Source organism: Bos indicus, chromosome 21 (genome assembly GCF_029378745.1).
Source record: "Bos indicus isolate NIAB-ARS_2022 breed Sahiwal x Tharparkar chromosome 21, NIAB-ARS_B.indTharparkar_mat_pri_1.0, whole genome shotgun sequence".
Taxonomy (NCBI): Eukaryota; Metazoa; Chordata; class Mammalia; order Artiodactyla; family Bovidae; genus Bos; species Bos indicus.
Genome location: NC_091780.1, coordinates 64881712 through 64899860, shown reverse-complemented (window position 1 = coordinate 64899860; position 18149 = coordinate 64881712). Strand labels below are relative to the sequence as shown.

At 45.1% G+C, this 18149-nt stretch overlaps 1 protein-coding gene across 6 annotated transcripts in view; it reads right to left on the bottom strand.

The window, feature by feature from the left end:
* EML1 (EMAP like 1) overlaps positions 1-18149 on the bottom strand; it is a 201020-nt gene that overhangs the window by 67531 nt on the left and 115340 nt on the right. For all 6 annotated transcript variants that reach the window (XM_070775696.1, XM_070775693.1, XM_070775694.1 and 3 more), the window contains exon 3: positions 1004-1139. In XM_070775696.1, coding sequence (XP_070631797.1) covers positions 1004-1139 — 136 coding nt within the window. The remainder of the gene's footprint in view (positions 1-1003; positions 1140-18149) is intronic.

Below are 18149 nucleotides of genomic sequence, written 5' to 3'. Positions count from 1 at the left end.
ACTGCTGCTGGTTAGGATCCAGAAGGTCATTTCATGTTGATTATAAATAAATGATTCAAGTAAGTAATAAAAAGGTATGAAATGAGGCCAAGAATTTCATTTTAAAGTTCAAAAAGCCCTGCAAAATCAATTTTCTCAAAATTCACAAACAATAAGTACACAGAGCTCTATCTGACGAAACACCGTGCAACTCTGCTCAACGACGAGTCTCTGCAGAAACACCCTGTATCTAGAAGATACGATGGGGTTGCTGTATTTTCATTCTGAGTCACAATGCAGCCTCAGATCCACTCTCATCAACCCACGGGGTACCCCAGCGCAGGGCAGGGCACACTGAATCCCCAGCACCTATACAGCAGGTAGCATTTTAATAACGCTGCAAGTTCTTAGAAGAAGCTCATGAGGCCGCATTGCAGAAGAATTTCTTTACCACTTTCCGTGCCAGATGACCAACAGGTGTTTTGTTTTTTAGAGCATAAAAATTTGGAAAAGTAGGCTGGCATATAAAATCTACAATTTTAATATGACAATTGTGAAATTGTGAAAAAATTAAGAGCGATCTACGCACTATCTGACAAACATCAACAGCTGAAACTCCACTGTTAAATGCCATCCAAATTTTACTGACAAAAATTTAAGCTCGGTACAGCAGTCTGAATTTTGCTATATTCCAAACCCTTGAGACCTGAGAACGGCATATTCATTTTTTTGTATAGGTCATACTCCCACTTTTTTTTTTTTTTTAATTAAAAGTGAAGTTTAAGCAGAAACACAAAATGGTACACTGTGGCTTTAGTGAATGTAAAATCAGAGTCTGTGATTATATCTAAAAAAAAAAGGCAGAATAATAAATCAACACGGGTTCTGTTTTGGCAACACACCAAATATTGCGCTTTCACAAGCTTTAACTCAAAGGAGAAATATTCAAGTGTCATACAAAAGACTAATGCTGATTTCAGCATCCGAGTTGCCGCAGCTTTCATCGAAGGCGCCTCTTGCCTACCTCTTGGCTGCGGCAGGCACAGCGGGTTCTCTCCGGGCCCCCGGGGGCGCTGGCAGGGAGCCACTGGGTTTCTTTGGTACCACAGTGCCGTTGTTGACCGTGGTTCTTAAAGGCAAGGTCTGCACCAGTGGTCTTGCTGGAAGACAAGCAGAAAAGGCAATTAGGACCTTTCCCTTTTCAAGGGAACTTTATGGGACTTAAGGTAATGTAGAAAGAGAAAGGACGTCCGTTTCAAAATGCTAGCAGAGTCGACAAAGGTAAAGACAACTCTGAAACAACAAACCCAGCCACTCAGAAGGGACCACTCAGGAGGGACCTACGTGTAACCTGTACAACCGCAAAACTTCTAGATGAAAACACAGGAGAAAAATCTGTGTGACCCTGAGTTTGCTGATGAGTTTTCAGATATAACACCAAAAGCACATCCATGAGAGAAGAAAAATTAAAAGCTTAGGCCTCATTAAAATGAAAAAAAAAAACAAAAAAACCCAAAACTTTAGCTGAATGACATCATTAAGAGAATGAAAAGACAATTCCTAGACCGGGGGAAAATATTTTCAAGTCACATATCTGATGAAGGACGTGTATACAGAATAGGAAAAGAACTCTTAAAATTCAACAGAAAGAAAATGAAAAGCCCAATTAAAAAAATGGGCAAAAGATCTGAACAGACACCTCACCAAAGAATATATACAGATGGCAAATAAGCATATGAAAAGATGCTCAATATCTTTTGTCATTAGGGAAATGCAAATGAAGACAATAATGAGATAGGTCTATTCCACCTATCAGGAGGGCCAAAGTCCAGAACACAGACCACGTACCAACTGCTGGCCAGGAGGCAGAGCAACAGGAACTCTTCTTCGGAGCTGGTGGGAATGCAAAATGGGGCAGCCCACTTTGGAAGACAGTCTGGCAGTTTCTTACCAAACTAAGGCTTATAAACTTTACCACTGTGGTTGTTGCTTAGTTGCTAAGTCGTGTCTGACCCTTTTGCCACCCCATGGGCTGTAGCCCACCTGGCTCCTCTGTCCATGAGACTTCCCAGGCAAGAATACTGGAGTGGGTTTGCCATTTCCTTCTCCAGGGGATCTTTCTGACCCAGGGATCGAACCCTTGTCTCCTGCACTGGCAGGCTGATTCTTTGCCACTGAGCCACCTGGGAAGCCCCAAATTTTACCATAGGATCCAATAATTGTTCTGGACACTAAGTATTTGCCCAACTGATTTGAAAACTTACGCCTACACAAAACCTGCATTTAATATTTGTTGCTGTTCAGTTGATAAGTCACATCCAGCTCTTTGCGATCCCATGGACTGCAGCATGCCAGGCTTCCCTGTCCTTCACTATCTCCTGGAGTTTGCTCAAACTCATGTCCATCGAGTCGGTGATGCCATAAAGCTGTCAAAACTGGAAGTAACCAAGAGGTCCTTCAGTGGGTGAGGGGTAAACAAACTGCAGTCCATGCAGGTAACACAATGGGATTCAGTGATAACAGGAATGAACCAATCCACGCAATCCTGGATGAATCTTAAATCCAAATTGCTGAGTGAAAGGAGCCAGTCTGAGAGGCTATACACTTTATAAAAAGTTAAACTATAGAGACAGAAAGTGGGTCAGAGGTTGCCAGAGACTGGAGATGGTATGACCAGGTGAAGCACAGAGGTTCTTGGGGGTGGCAAGGCTATTTTGTGTGATATTGTAATGGTGGACATATGACACTACACAGCTGTCAAAACCCACAGATCCTTTTATTATTTTATTAAGAGTGAGCCCTAATATATGCAAATAACGTTCAGTTAGGAGATGGAGGAACCCCATGACGGAATGCAGATTGTGACAAAAGAATCTAACCAACCGCGTTAGAAATACACAATACGACCACATGGAAGGGGGTGCAGAGGAAAGGGGCCAACAGAGGAATTCTGGAAATGAGTAGAGACTGGAAGACTACAAAAGGCATTGCACATAAGTACCGTATTCTAATAATGGCTGGCAAACTTGCTTCCCACGGGGCCATGGGTTAATAGCTCTGAAACCACAGTGTGTGAGCACGAGAACTGAACAACTGGTGGATGCACCAGCGGATGGTAGGAACCAGCTTCTGGCCACTGGAGAGGAAGATGACAGACCAGCAAGGGGGGAGGACTAGAACGAACCAGGAGGAACGGAGCGGAGGAGGAGGCAGCAGCGTGAACGCACGTCTAGCTTAACAAAGACAGAGACACACAGGTCCGTAATAACAGGGGAGCCTGCACAGACATCTATTTCCTAGCTCTGCCTGCTGAGAGACCCAGGGCCCACGCCTTGGTTTCTGATCCCACTCTACAACAAAAGGAACCAGGGACCCTTGGGGAAAAGCCCGAAACTAGGGCTGGGACAGGGAACATCCAATATGAGCCTGGAGCATCTTATGGCACCAGAAGGTAAGGAAGTGCTCACAAAACTCACACTGATGGGGGGTGGGGCATGGCAAAGGGACACAGGAGCCAATGGGAAGAGCCAAAGCTGGCACACTCTGCGCCACAGGATAAATAACGTAGTACTGGATTATACCCCAAACTATCCAATAAATATCCACAGGTTCACACTGATACAAACACGTGATGGAATAAGCACACGAGGAGGACACGCCCCCAAGCAGGAAAGTTCCAAATAATTTATGTGGATACTTTATCCTTCGGGTTGTAGAGCATACTCTCTGCCCCGTAAGTGTGGCCTGTGCACGCTGGCTTCCTCCTAAACCACGCAGTGCGGAGGTGTGACAAGGGGGAGAAGCCCGACAAACACACCTCAGCCAGGTAATCGAGGTGAAGGTCAACAGCGGCAAGTCATGCAGACAGGATGCACCCTTGGCAGATGTGATGAGAGCACCACTGTGTCTCTGCGGTCTTTCTCCCTAAACCCGCCCTGAGTCTAATCGGGAAAAAGGCAAACCCAAATTGAAGGACAGTACTCTGCACAACTGTCAAGGTTAAACAAGAACGAGGAAAATCTGAGAAACTGTCAGTCCAGGGGAGCCTAAGAAGCCGCTATGACTAAATATAATCCCAGATGGGATCCCGAGACCAAAACAGGACATAAGGGGTAAACTAAGGAAATCTGGATAAAGTTTGCCCTTGATTGACAATAATGTAGCAATACCGTTCCATCAGTTGTGACAAACATTCTAATGTAAAATATTAACAATAGGTGAAACTGCTGCAGGGGGATTCAGAAACTCTGCTCTGTTTGCAACTTTTATGTAAATCTAAAACTATTCTAAAATTAAACGTTTATTTTAAGGTACTAGCAGAATTTATTTTGTTCATCCCCAAGTTAAATCTGCCTCAGAGTAGGCCCTTAAAAATACTATCAATGACAAGACTGCCGAGAGTGCCAACATTTCCATACACGGAACCTTTTCAGTCTGGAAAGCGGAGGGCAGCCCACCTTCTTTTTTTTAATTGTGAAAGAGGGTTTAAAGAGCGCAGTCAGACCCCTCCGCCCATAGCAGGACGCCCTTCTCCACCCCCTCCAAGCTCTCTCTCTCTCTCCTCATTCTCTGAGTACCTGCTCCAGCCAGGGGCCCTAGCCCAGTGCTTGGAGTGAATATTCCTCAAGGAAAACACCACAGCTCCAAAACAGAGATGCTAAATCTTCCCTCACACACACAGTCTGCTCCCACGCTGATGTCCACTTTCTGCCAGGACAGAACCTTCTCCAGAAGAAATGCCATCCATGCCTCTTCTCCACCTCCTCTCTCTACTTCACCTACCATTTCAGTCTCCATTTTGTCGGTCTTTTTAAAAAATATACGTACTACTGTGCTGGTGGTGTCTTCCCTGAGATTCACGTTCACCCAGAACCTCAGAACGTGACCTTATTAGGAAATAGGATCTTTGAGGCCCTGCTGCTGCTGCTGCTGCTGCTTAATCTCTCAGTTGCTTCTGATTCTTTTGTGACTCCGTGGACTGAAGCCCGCCAGGCTCCTCTGTCCATGGGATTCTCCAGGCAAGCATACTGGAGTGGGTTGCCATTTCCTATTCCAGGGGATCTTCCCAACCCAGGGATCAAACCCACATCTCCTGCACATCTCCTGCATTGCACATAGATTCTTTACCACCACTAGTACCACCTGGGAAACCCCAATATAATTGGTTAAAGTGAGGTCACACTGGGTTTGGGTGGGCCCTAAATCCAATGACTCATGTCCTTATTAGAAGCCCATGTGTATATACGTACACTCAATGGAATATTACTCAGCCATAAAAAAGAATGAAATCATGCCATTTGCAGCACCAGGGACGGACCTGGAGATGATCATACTAAGTGAAGTAAGTCAGACAGAGAAAGACAAGTGTCATGTGATACCACTTAGATGAGGGATCTAAAACATGAGACAGATGAACTTATCTACAAAGCAGAGACAGGCCTACAGACATTGAGAGCAGACTCGTGGTTGCCAACGGGTGGGGAGGAGGGATGCAATGGGAGCTTGGGGTGAGCAGATGCGAACCATTATGTATAGAATGGATCAGCAACAAGGTCCTACTGCGTAGCACAGGAAACTATACTCGATATCCCGTGACAAACCACAATGAAATATCTATATATATGAAAAAGAAAGTATGTACACAGAACTGGATCACTTTGCCGTACAGCAGAGATTACGACAACACTGTAAATCAGCTATAGCTCAATAAGATCAATTAGGGGGAAAACAAAGAAGCCCATGTGAAGGTGCATAAGGAGGGGCTCACCACATGAGACGGAGGCAGAGACTGCAGTGACGCACCCTCTAGCCGAGGATGGCCAGCAGCCACAGAAGGCGGGAACCGTGCATGGACCAGGCTCCCCCTCGGAGCTTCCAGGAGGAACAACTCTGCCAGAACCCTAAGGTCAGCCCAGCGATACTCACTTCAGACATCTGGTCCCCAGAACTGTCAGGGAATCCATTTCTGTCCGTAGTCATTCGCTGCAGAGGCCCAAGGGGGTGACTACAGCACACGGATCAGTGCCGGGCGCCTGCCATTCATTCCACTGTCACCATCGCTCTGCAGAGGCTCCCTCAGCGCAACCCCTAAAGCCGAGGGCTGGTCTCCCACTGTATTCGGAGGCTCTGTCCCAGCAAATCTCCTTTAAAACCCCTTGTCCTAATCCTAACATCCCTCATGGAGGGTCTCTAACAGCTCCTCCCAGCCCGCTGCACCACGTGACAGGTCATCAGTTCAGTTCAGGTCAGTCGCTCAGTCATGTCCGACTCTTTGCGACCCCATGAATCACAGCACGCCAGGCCTCCCTGTCCATCACCAACTCCCGGAGTTCACTCAGACTCACGGCCATCGAGTCAGTGATGCCATCCAGCCATCTCATCCTCTGGCATCCCCTTCTCCTCTTGCCCCAAATCCCTCCCAGCATCAGAGTCTTTTCCAATGAGTCAACTCTTTGCATGAGGTGGCCAAAGTACTGGAGTTTCAGCTTTAGCATCATTCCTTCCAAAGAAATCCCAGGGCTGATCTCCTTCAGAATGGACTGGTTGGATCTCCTTTCAGTCCATGGGACTCTCAAGAGTCTTCTCCAACACCACAGTTCAAAAGCATCGATTCTTTGCTGCTCAGCTTTCTTCACAGTCCAATTCTCAGATCCATACATGACTACTGGAAAAACCATAGCCTTGGCTAGATGGACCTTTGTTGGTAAAATAATGTCTCTGCATCAGAATCAACCAAAATGCAAAAGCTGAAACCATGATGGCAGCTCCGAGTGCCAGACATCAGACAGAGTAGTAACAACTTAAAACGCGATATCTCATCCAGTGGGGACAACACGTGTGGTCCGGCTCCACTGCACCACCCAGGCCTGGAGGAGGGAGGAGAGGACACTGTCCCCAGACCCCCAGGCCCATGCGCCTCCAGGCCACTCTCCATCATTTTACTCTTTTATAATTTCAGGGATCAGAGCTCACTCTTCACCAGATTTTTTTCTTTCTTTCTTTTTTAAACTATGAAAGTATGACCATACATTTACAGGAGACTTGGAATACAGAACAAAGTTATATACAGTTTCATTATGAAAGTGAAAGTGAAAGTCGCTCAGTTGTATCCAACTCTTTGCAACCCATGGACTATACAGTCCATGGAATTCTCCAGGCCAGAAAACTGGGGTGGGTAGCCTTTCCCTTCTCCAGGGGATCTTCTCAACCCAGGAATCGAACCCAGGTCTCCTGTGTTGCAGGCAGATTCTTTACCAGCTGAACCACAAGGGAAGCCCAAGAACACTGGAGTGGGTAGCCCGTCCTTTTTCCAGCAGATCTTCCTGACCCAGGAATCGAACTGGGGTCTCCTGCATTGCAGGCGAGTTCTTTACCAACTGAGCTATTAGGGAAGCCCATAGCTCCGCTACATATTACAATTATTTTTTTAAGTAGATATGTCAAAATTTTTAGCTGGGGTTTCAGTATCAAATTCTCAAAAATTAATGGGATGAATACACAGAAAAGTAGAAGGATATAGTAGACTTGATGTGAAAACTGGACCATAAAGAGGGCTGGGCACTGAAGAACTGATGTCTTCAAGCTGTGGTATTGGAGAAGACTCTTGAGAGTCCCTTGGACAGCAGGGAGATCAAACCATTCAAGCCTAAAGGAAATCCATCCTGAATATTCATTGGAAGGACTGAAGCTGAAACTCCACTTGATGTGAAGAGCTGACTCACTGGAAAAGACCCTGATGCTGGGAAAGATTGAGGGCAGAAGGAGAAGGGGACAACTGAGGATGAAATGGTTGGATGGTGTCACTGACTCAATGAACATGAGTTTGTGCAAACTCCAGGAGATAGTAAAGGTCAGGGAAGCCTGGCGTGCTGTGGTCCATGGGGTCACAAAGAGTCCGACATGACTGAGCGACTGAACAACCGCAGGAGACCTGAAAATCACCATGAACCAATTCAACATGATTAAGATTTACACAATTTTCACACAACAGTAAAATACAAATTCTATTCAAGTTCCTGCAGACTATAAACTAGGAGACACTAGAACATATCCAGAAACGTAAAACACGGTGCAAAAATCTCTTGGTCTAAAGGTACTGAAATCATACAGTCTGTTCTCTTATCACTGTCCCCACTCGATCTTCTTTTTCCCACCAGGTGCCCAGGCTCGTCACTATCTGGTCCCCTCCCTCTACCCACAACAAGCAAACCCACCTCACTCCCACCACCTAGCTTGTTTCTGTGAAGCAGAATCCCATGGAGTTAAAATGCAGCTCGCTGGGCCCTATTCAAGGTCTACGGCGGGGCCTGTGACCCTGCATTTCTAACCAGTCTCCAGGCTGGTGCTGCTGCTGCTGCTCTGGGGAATGCACTCTGAGCATCACTGGTCTGTGCCAACCTCCAGCTGGGGAGGGCCTCTCCTCGCCAGCCCGGCCTTCCCTGGAGGCCCTGGCTCTACAGCATACCAGTCTCTGTCATGCAGTTTAGTGCTTGATTACGGGCTGCTGTTTCAAGTGGGCTAGTCTCATTTATACCCGGTTAGAGAGGGTGAGACATTCGTGCTGGGAGGGGGCGCCATTTAGATCCCTCTCCCTGTGCTTGGGAAGTGGGGCTGGACTCCACACCGAGCCCCATCACGTGCCCATGGGACCACGGGCTGGCAGGTAACTGGACCCTAAGAGCAGAGATGGTGCTGGGGGAGGAGCAGCTACACCCAGGGGGCGGGGCCACAGCCCACCCGGGACCCACCTGGAAGGAGTCAGGGGTACAGCCTCTGACCTCACTCTCCCTCCCTGCAGACCCCACTGGGGATATTGCTGCTCAAACCTCACTGGAGCCGAGGGCGAGAGGCTGAAAGGTATGGTCCATACAGCCCCGCCCCTGGGGGCAGAGAGCTGGCTACAGGACGTGGCAGGGCTGATGGATGATGGCTGGCCCCCTGCTCCTCTCCCGCATCTAAGCCAGGACCTGCCTCCCACACGCTTACGTGCCTGCCAAGCCAGGCTGGGTGCCCCCGGGGCCCCCACGGCCCCTGCTTTGTGCCCCCTTCACGCTGTCTAGTCCCGTCCACCCCATCACCGGCAGGCTCCACGAAGGTAGCATCTGCTACGGTGCTGACGCGGAAGGTGTTCCACGTACATCTGTTGATCAGACTGCACTAAACTTCAAGAGCAAAGATCCCGCTTCCAAGAAAAGGACTTGCGTGGCCATTTCAGACTCTTTTTTTGGCTGCGACACAAGGCATGCGGGATCCCTAGTTCCCTGACCAAGGATTGAACATACACCCCCTGCAGTGGAAGTGCAGCATTTCAACCACTAGACTGCCAAGGAAATCCCCTCTGAGTCACTGTTTTTAATTTTTCCTTGAGTCTTAATTTCAAAATTCAGTCCCATAATAATTGAGTACTGTTCTTCTCCCCCAAAAGGAGATGAGATTTTTTAAAGCCCATAAAAAGAACATCAATTGCACGCAGCAGGCCTTCTCAGAGGGCATAATAAACCTCACACATTAAACTATAATAGAGTAGCATCAAAAGCAAACAGAATCGTTAAAGCTGTAATGAGAAATCATAAAAGAAAAACAGCGGCTATGGAGAGGAAAGGGGCTTCCCTGGTGGCTCAGATGGTAAAGAATCTGCCTGCAATGCAGGAGACTGGGTTTGATCTCTGGGTTGGGAAGATCCCCTGGAGAAGGAAATGGCAACCCACTCTGGTATTCTGGCCAGGAGAATTTCATGGACAGAGATCCCTGATGGGTTACAGTCCAAAGGGTCGTAAAGAGTCAGACATGACTAAGCGACCTCCCTGGTGGCTCAGACGGTAAAGCGTCTGTCTAGAATGTGGGAGACCCGGGTTCAATCCCTGGGTTGGAAAGATCCCCTGGAGAAGGAAATGGCAATCCACTCCAGTACTATTGCCTGGAAAATCCCATGGACAGAGGAGCCTGGTAGGCTACAGTCCATGGGGTTGCAAAGAGTCGGACATGACTGAGCGACTTCACTTATCACTTTTGTGTCCAGAGGAGGGGAAAAGAAGGAAGGAGAAGAAATGGTGGTCACTGCTGGAGTGACAAGAGGCCGCAAAGAGTCCCCACTCTGACAAGATCCAGTCACTCACTGCTACACCTCTGTCGATAGTGTGCTCGGCCTGTGTCACCACTGACTTCTTGAATAGCATCACAACTACACCAATATGTTTGCTAAATACCTACTTTGCACAGAACATCATATGAGATTTCCTTCATGTCTCCATATCTAAACATGATTAGCCACTCAAGGAAAAAAATGTTGCTGCCATAAAGAAAAGTTTTGAAGAAAAGCGTATTTCCCAATGTCCAATCTGAACAGGTACCAGCCTGGATCATGAGAATGGCAGGACACAAGAGCAGCTATAATGAGTCATTTTCAGACAAGCGATCTTGAAAACTGCAGAAGAGAAACAGCACCAGGGAAGGAAGATTCAAACACAATTTCCAGCTCATCGGGTGCTAAGATAAATGGATCGCTGGCTTCGACATGACACTGAGATATGAGACATTCTTCTGGTTTAGGAAAGCTTTTTAAAAAATATTATTTCCAGGGGGTGCAGTGGTAAAGCATCCACCTGCCAATGCACGAGACGCAAGAGACCTAGGTTTGATCTCTGGGTTGGAAAGATCCCCTGGAGTAGGAAATGACAATGCACTCCAGTATTCTGGCCTGGGAAATCCCATGGACAGAGGAGCCTGGTGGGCTGCAGCCCACGGGACTGTAAGGAGTCAGACGTGACTGAGCACGTACACACACATACATTTAACTGTTTTTAGGGGCAAAACATAGACAAACAGTCCCTGGGCTGCACTCAGATGATGAAATGCTCTAGTCTGGATACCAGGGTGCAACCTAGTATCCTGAATGCTGTATGAGAAGAACTAAATGTAGGATTTCAGTTACGATCAAAGCTGCCCGAGGCGGATGAAGGTCCGTGAGTGTCCTCTCTGTATCCTGCACACACACAGGCAGGGGGTGAGGAAGACCCCAGACAGTTCTCATCGCCCAAACAGTCACTCTTTTACTGGTGCCCAGATTGGGTGGAGGGAGGACAGGACAGAAGGAGATCAGGTCTGGGAGACGGGGGCCAGGGCGTGAGGTCCAGAGTGTCCCAAATTGGCAGTGTGACCACAGGCAAGACCCCCTGGAACCTGCTTCCCTAGTCCATATGGTAAAGACTTCATAAATGCTTGAAGGGTAGCTCTTCCTGTTCTGAAATCTAGGACCCTGATTCCTAGATTAGAGTGAGAAGAGTGTTCAGGAAAGAAACACCCGAGTTTCTGTGACTTTACCACGCTGTGTAAGTTCTCTTAGACCCACTAACCCACTGGAAGGGAAGGAGAGGAGCCAGCAGGCTGAAGTGGACAGGCCTTGCAGGGAGCAGAGGCAGCCACATACAGAGTGTTTATGACCTGTCTGCGTGCGTACTATTTCACATAAACTCCCCACAAACTACCCTTGAGTCAACTTCCCTACAAAATGACTCCACACTGTGGGAACTGAAAATCTCTAACAAAGGTATTCAGAATCTCAGGTCTAAAGCATTCACAAGTATGCTTGAAATGAAAAAGTTTTCATCATTCGAAATGGGAGGATTGGAATACCCAGACTTTTATGAAATACTATTTTTGACAATATATTTTTAAAACTATAGCTGATATAAACACAGACATTCAAGTATAGGTAGTCAAATCTACTAATGTTTGTTATTATGATATTGTTATAATCTTATGATCAAGATACCCTTTTAACTGTTGTTGTTGTTATTAAGTGCAACATTTGATAAGTAAAATATTCCATTAGGTTTTAAAATAAATTTAATTATGAAAAGCATGACCATGTATGTGATTATATGTAGAAATTCAAAGTTTAACATAACTGACCATTATGAACCCAGAATTCCTAACTATCTACTTCAAAATTGAAAAGATGTCTATATTTGGAATCAGAAAAGGTGACGTGCTTTTGCTAAATTATAAGACAAAGTAGATAATTACTCATGTGCTGGGTAAGAGCCTTATCACTAATTCCAAGCAATATTACAGATGCATTTATCCTTGGATCCAGCAATCCCACTTCCAGGAACCGATCCTAAAGATATACTGGAGAAATAAAAATGCTGTATGCACAAGGCCTGTTTGTAAAACAGGGATGGCACATGCCCATTTCTTTCTACTTTTATATGCATTTGAACGTATTCATAATACAAAGTTTAAAAACAATCTTTCTCAGTCTCTGAAATATATCTACTGAATACATCTACCAAGTGCTCAGTCGTTCAGCCGTATCCAACTCTTTGCAGTCCATGGACTGTAGCCCATCAGGCTCCTCTGTCTATGGGATTCTCCAGGCAAGAATACTGGAATGGGCTGCCATTTCCTCCTCCATATCTATCAAGTCTTTTCTACAAATCACTAACAAACGTCTATTTAAACTGGCAAAGGCAATTACAGAGGAAAATGGAAGAAACTATAGCATGTTCTGTCTAAAAGAAAGCACAAGTTATTTTCTGTAATTAACTAATTTGTAAGGAGAAAGATAAGGAAAAAGCACAGTAGATGTGAGAGAGGGAAAAATTGCTAATTTTGGCTAACCAGGTTAAAGAACTAAGTTAAATATGCATTGATTTCATTCACTGCAAAGAACTTAAAATTTTTTAATTTGTTAGTAACACCTCTCTAATAAAATTTATAGTGAAAAGACTATAATACAAGATTTTACATAATTATATGCTGAATATGATTTATTGTATTTGGGATACTTTGCAAATTAAATTAAACCTTGAAAAAAGAACTCTCATTTCAAGTCACATAGTTATTCATTTAAATATTTGGTTTGATTTGAATAAGGCTAATTTAAATAATACTGCTAAGAGGCGTGTACATCCAAGCCACACAGATGACTAAAAGAACATAAGTGGAGCCAGGCCTACAGGGGTCGAATTCCAGATTTTCCCAAACCAGACGGACAATTTGTGTGGGGCAAATTATCCAGTGTCCTAGAGGCTGCCTTCTCATCTGTAAAACGGGAACAATAATACCCACCTCAAAGGGCTGTGGAGAAGTGACATTAATTAATATATCCAAAATACCTACTGCAAAGGCCAACACCTATCCAATTAATAAATGGCAGTCTCAGGTATGATAGTGAAAATCAGTGTTAAGTGTTAATATCGCAGAAGCTACTTAAGGATGACTTGCAGTTTGCTTTCAACAGTACTCGCAAAGACTAAATTCTGAGACGAGGTTTCGATGTCCCAGATTAACACAACTGTCTTGCTTGTCAGCGCCTCCAGCAGATGGTTTCTGCTTATAGTGATTTACTCTCTGATCTGTTGATTAATGGGACTATTAATATAAAGAACAGAAAAGTCTGAAGAAGGTATATTCAGGTTTTTAAAAAGTTAAGCTGTCAAACGACAATCTGAACTGCCAAGCAAAATTTAAAATGAGAAATAAGAACTCTTGTTGGTTAATGTATAAAAAAGCAGACAATCCTCTCATACAAGGGACAACTAGATTTCAACCTACATTTTACATTAAAATCCCATAACACTTCCCTAGAACTGAAATGGAAGTTAGTCGTGCATATCAACAATGGATCTGTTATGAATTTAACTCCAAAGCACATCGCTTGTCTTTTTGAGAACACACGTGAGCAAGCTCAGCCTCCAGACATTTGCTCTGAGCCCTGTTGCTGACCTTGTGCAGTGAAGATCACCTTCGGTGGTAAGAAAGGAGTCATTTTTAAAGCATAAATTCCTTCTGCTTATTAAGGAATGTACACCCAAGAACATTTAGTATAAAAGTATAAAAAGGAAAAAAAATCATCACCCCATCACTCAGGAAAAAAAAAAAAGATAACTCTTGGTACACTTCACTCTTCTTTGCATAGATTTTGTCTGTTTAGTTGGAAAATACAACGTATCCAGTTTGATATCCTGATTCTGCCTTTTAATATAATACACAAACATCTCCCATGCTGTTACCTAAAACAGAAGCATCTTTGAAGATTACAAAGCTTTCCCTCACATGAGGTGCCACAGTTTTCTGGTCATATCCTAGTGGTTACTTTTGCTTTTGTATTTTCTATATAATTTTTCTCCAATACCTGTAATTCTGTAAGGAATTCCCTTATTCACATGCATTTTTCTGTATCTACACTCAGAATAGCAATACAATGGTGTCTGTTCACTGCATTCTGTCCCCCTAGTCCAACCACAATATTGAAAAAACTTTCATATTAGCAAGAATTTTAAGAATATTGGCCTCCAGAAACTATTTGCTTTTCTTCTCCCCACTTTATGATAACCCAAGCTCAGCATAATTAAAACATCCCAAATCTTCCCAGTCCCTTGGACAGCAAGGAGACCAAACCCATCAATCCTAAAGGAAATCAATCCTGAATATTCATCAGAAGGACTGATGTTGAAGCTGAAGCTCCAATACTTTGGTCACCTGATGCAAAGAGCTGATCATTGGAAAAGACCCTGATGCTGGGAAAGATTAAAGGCAGGAGGAGAAGGGGCGACAGAGGATGAGATGGTTGGATGGCATCACCGACTCGATGGACATGAGTCTGAACAAGCTCTGGGAGATAGTGAAGGACAGGGAAGCCCGGCGTCCATGGGGCCACAAAGAGTCAGACAGACCTTAGCAAATACACAACAACAACAAATCTTCCTATCTGAAAGTTTTATTTATTTACTTGGCTGCATTGGGTCTGAGTTGCGGCATTTAGGATCCTCCTCGTGTCCTGTGGGATCCTGGCTACAGCGTGCGGATATCTAGTTGTGGTGCGTGGGCTCTGAAGTGCCAGCTCAGTAATGAGGTACAGTCTTAGTTGCTCTGTAGTATGTGGGATATTAGTTCCCTGACCAGGATTTGAACCCATGTCCCTTGCATTGGAAGGCGGATTCTTAACCACTGGACCATCAGGGAAGTCCCTCTGAAAGGTAACCCCACCTGAACAAAGCTGAGGTTCCCTACAGTTGAGATGCATGATGGGAACAAGTGCTTCCTGTGTCTTATTTATTTATTTTAATGACATAAGGAAAGGAGGACAGCAATTCTGAGACTAGGGTTAAGAAGAGATGTTAAATTAGCACAAAACACCAGTCCTGGGGATAAGGGAAGGTCACCAAGGCAAAGCAGAGCCTGAGACGCAGCTCTCTCTGTAAGCTGTCTGTCCAGGGTTGGCTGCAAACTTTTCTGTCTCAGGAGGCCCTGAACTTGATCCGTTAGTGAGTTACTTTCACGAGACGGCAGTTCTCATTTGGGTATGAATTAAGTCACATGAAGAATGATAAAGGAAGTCAAAGCTTAGACGTCAGGATACACTTTCTTCAAGTAAGTGAAGTACTGTCATGAAAAGGGCTTCTCAGGTGGCTCAGTGGTAAAGAATCCGCCTGCCTATGCAGGAGATGCAAGAGACCAGGGTTCGATCCCTGAGTCGGGAAGATCTCCTGGAGGAAGAAATGGAAATCCACTCCAGTATTCTTGCCTGGAGAAGTCCATGGACAGAGGAGACTGGCGGGCTACTACAGTCCATGGGGTCGCAAAGAGTCAGACATGACTGAGCGCATGCACGCATGCACGCACACACACACACACACACACACACACACAGAGTCATGAAAAGGATGAGTATTTATCCACGGTCTCCCTGGCAATACTGAGGCCAGTGAGTGGACACTGCAGTCTGACACTTTAGAATGGCTGATGGACGGTCATGGCTCTCACCATGCCCTTCTTTTGAGCTGAGCCACACCAAGGCTCCCTGTCTGACCAGGCGGCCTGTTTCTCTGCGGCCCTGTCATCCCTGTCACTGGGCAAACAGCTCAACATTGTGCACCGGAAGCTCAAGACACTGAGCCCTAAGCTTCTGGCAACTCACCTTGCAGGGGAAATCGTTTAGTATTTAAAAAATCTGAACACCATGTGCCCAGTCTGTATGAGGGCAGCAAACCCAAAGAACAGCATGTGATAGTAATAATGTGGCCTTCGAAGACCCAAAGGAGGTTTGTCTCAAAGCTGCCTTGTCTAAGTATCCCCTAACTAAGCCACAGCTCTGGAGTGCCAGCTCCAGGTAGGGGGGCACACGGAGTGCCAACACGGCAAGCTCTGAAAGAGAAGCAGCAACTTGGAGCTTCCGATGGGATCACTTCTGCTTCTCCCCTCCTCTCCCACTGGGAAGCGGGAACACCACAGCCCCCTGCATTCAGGCCATGCCACTCACCAGCTCTCTTATGACCTTTTTCTATTTCTTGGTGGGACTTTATCATGCTTTGGTTTATTTTCTTTTTCGAAAAGAATGCTATAAAGAAACATCCAATCTAAGTATGAAAAAAAAAAAAGTTAGAAGTTTCCAAAACTCAAACTTTACTCTTTATCAAGAAAAGAAAACTCCTGGGCAGGCCCCTTTATTTTCCCCCCCTCCTTTTCTAAAAATAGAAGTTTTAGAAGCCTGAAGTTGTATACAAAGCAACGACTTCAAACGTACCCTTTAGGATACAGTAGTCATCAGATTTATTTTTGGAAAGCTGCATAGGTCAAGAATACCTGGAATAACCTGGTTTCTATTTAAAATACCTTAATCGCTTTGTAACTTAGGAGAAAAAGATTATTTAAAGGGATTATTCACAATGTAGGCATCTCCCAATATGTGTATCTCACATGGAGCTGGTGATAATTACCCTGAAGGACAGGGAAAAGAGATTGCTTTCCACAGACATGTGAAAATGTATCCGGGCTGGAGAAGAAACGAACAGATGCAACATCAAGATAGTACCCTCTCCCGACTCCAAGGAAAAGATGGTAACTGTGAAATGATTTGCTAAATCCCAACAAAATAAGAAAGGTAATTTTAAAGGGACATTTACATGCTGCAGACTTAAAACGGCTTAACCAAAGGAATTTGACAGCCAAGATGAATTCCGTTTTCAAGAGTTAGCCATGAGGAAAAGCGGTTCTGGCCAAAGATGAGTAATGCATATTGGCTGAAATCACATGCCAGGGTTCTAACTAGCAGGAGAGAAGCTTTTACGAGGCATTTTATTTCTACAACTGTAAGAAGAGGGTCACTACAGAGTTACTTAACACACAAATATTGCTTTCTATTTTGTTCCCAGGCACCACTGGGGAATGAAATGGTGATTTAAATGTGCCAGAAATCCACTATTTATAGGTATAGAATTCTGTCATAGGCAATGTTCTACTAGAAAAAAGAAAAAGGGATTAAAAAAAAAAAAAAACAACAGAAGGTTTTGCCTTACTAGGAGCTTATGAGCAAAGAAGGAGGGGAAGTTAGTAATAAGCTTCGGGTTCTAAGCATATCAGGGAGGGGCCTGCCTCCTCTTAGCCCCTGATCAAAAGTGTTTGCTGTGCTGAACTGGATGACATTGTAAACTGAGGGCAGAGAGAGAGATTAGAGTCACTGAGAGTATCCAGGTGGCAGAGCCTCCACAGGAGCCAAGGAATCGTGTGTGGTTTCGGTTTTGGTTTTACAAGCTCTATCTCAGAGTCTTAGAAAACTGTTTACCGGTCCACTGCAGACATTTCTTCCTTGATTCAACTGGCATTTACTGATCACCTACAACTGTGCACACCTGGGCTACAATTCACCAATGTCGGCTACAGCTCACCAACGTCAGCAACAAGTCACCAACATCAGCAACAAGTCACCAACGTCAGCGACAAGTCACCAATGTCAGCTACTAGTCACTAATGTCTACTGCAACTCACCAACATCGGCTACAACTCACCAAAGTCGGCTACAACTCACCAACGTCGGCTACAACTCACCAACGTCGGCTACAACTCACCAACGTCGGCTACATGTCACCAATATCAGCTACAACTCACCAACGTCAGCTACAACTCACCAACGTTGGCTACAACTCACCAACGTCAGCTACATGTCACCGTCGGCTACATGTCACCAATGTCGGCTACAACTCACCAACGTTGGCTACAACTCACCAACGTCGGCTACAATGTCGGCTACAACTCACCACTGTCCAGGCAAAAGATACCGTCATGCTTTGTGGGATGATTTCAACAATCCTATGATTGCTTCACTGTTGTTCTAAGCTTGGTTTCTCTGTCAACATTAAGAGAGCAACGTATCTCCTGGAGCAAGAATC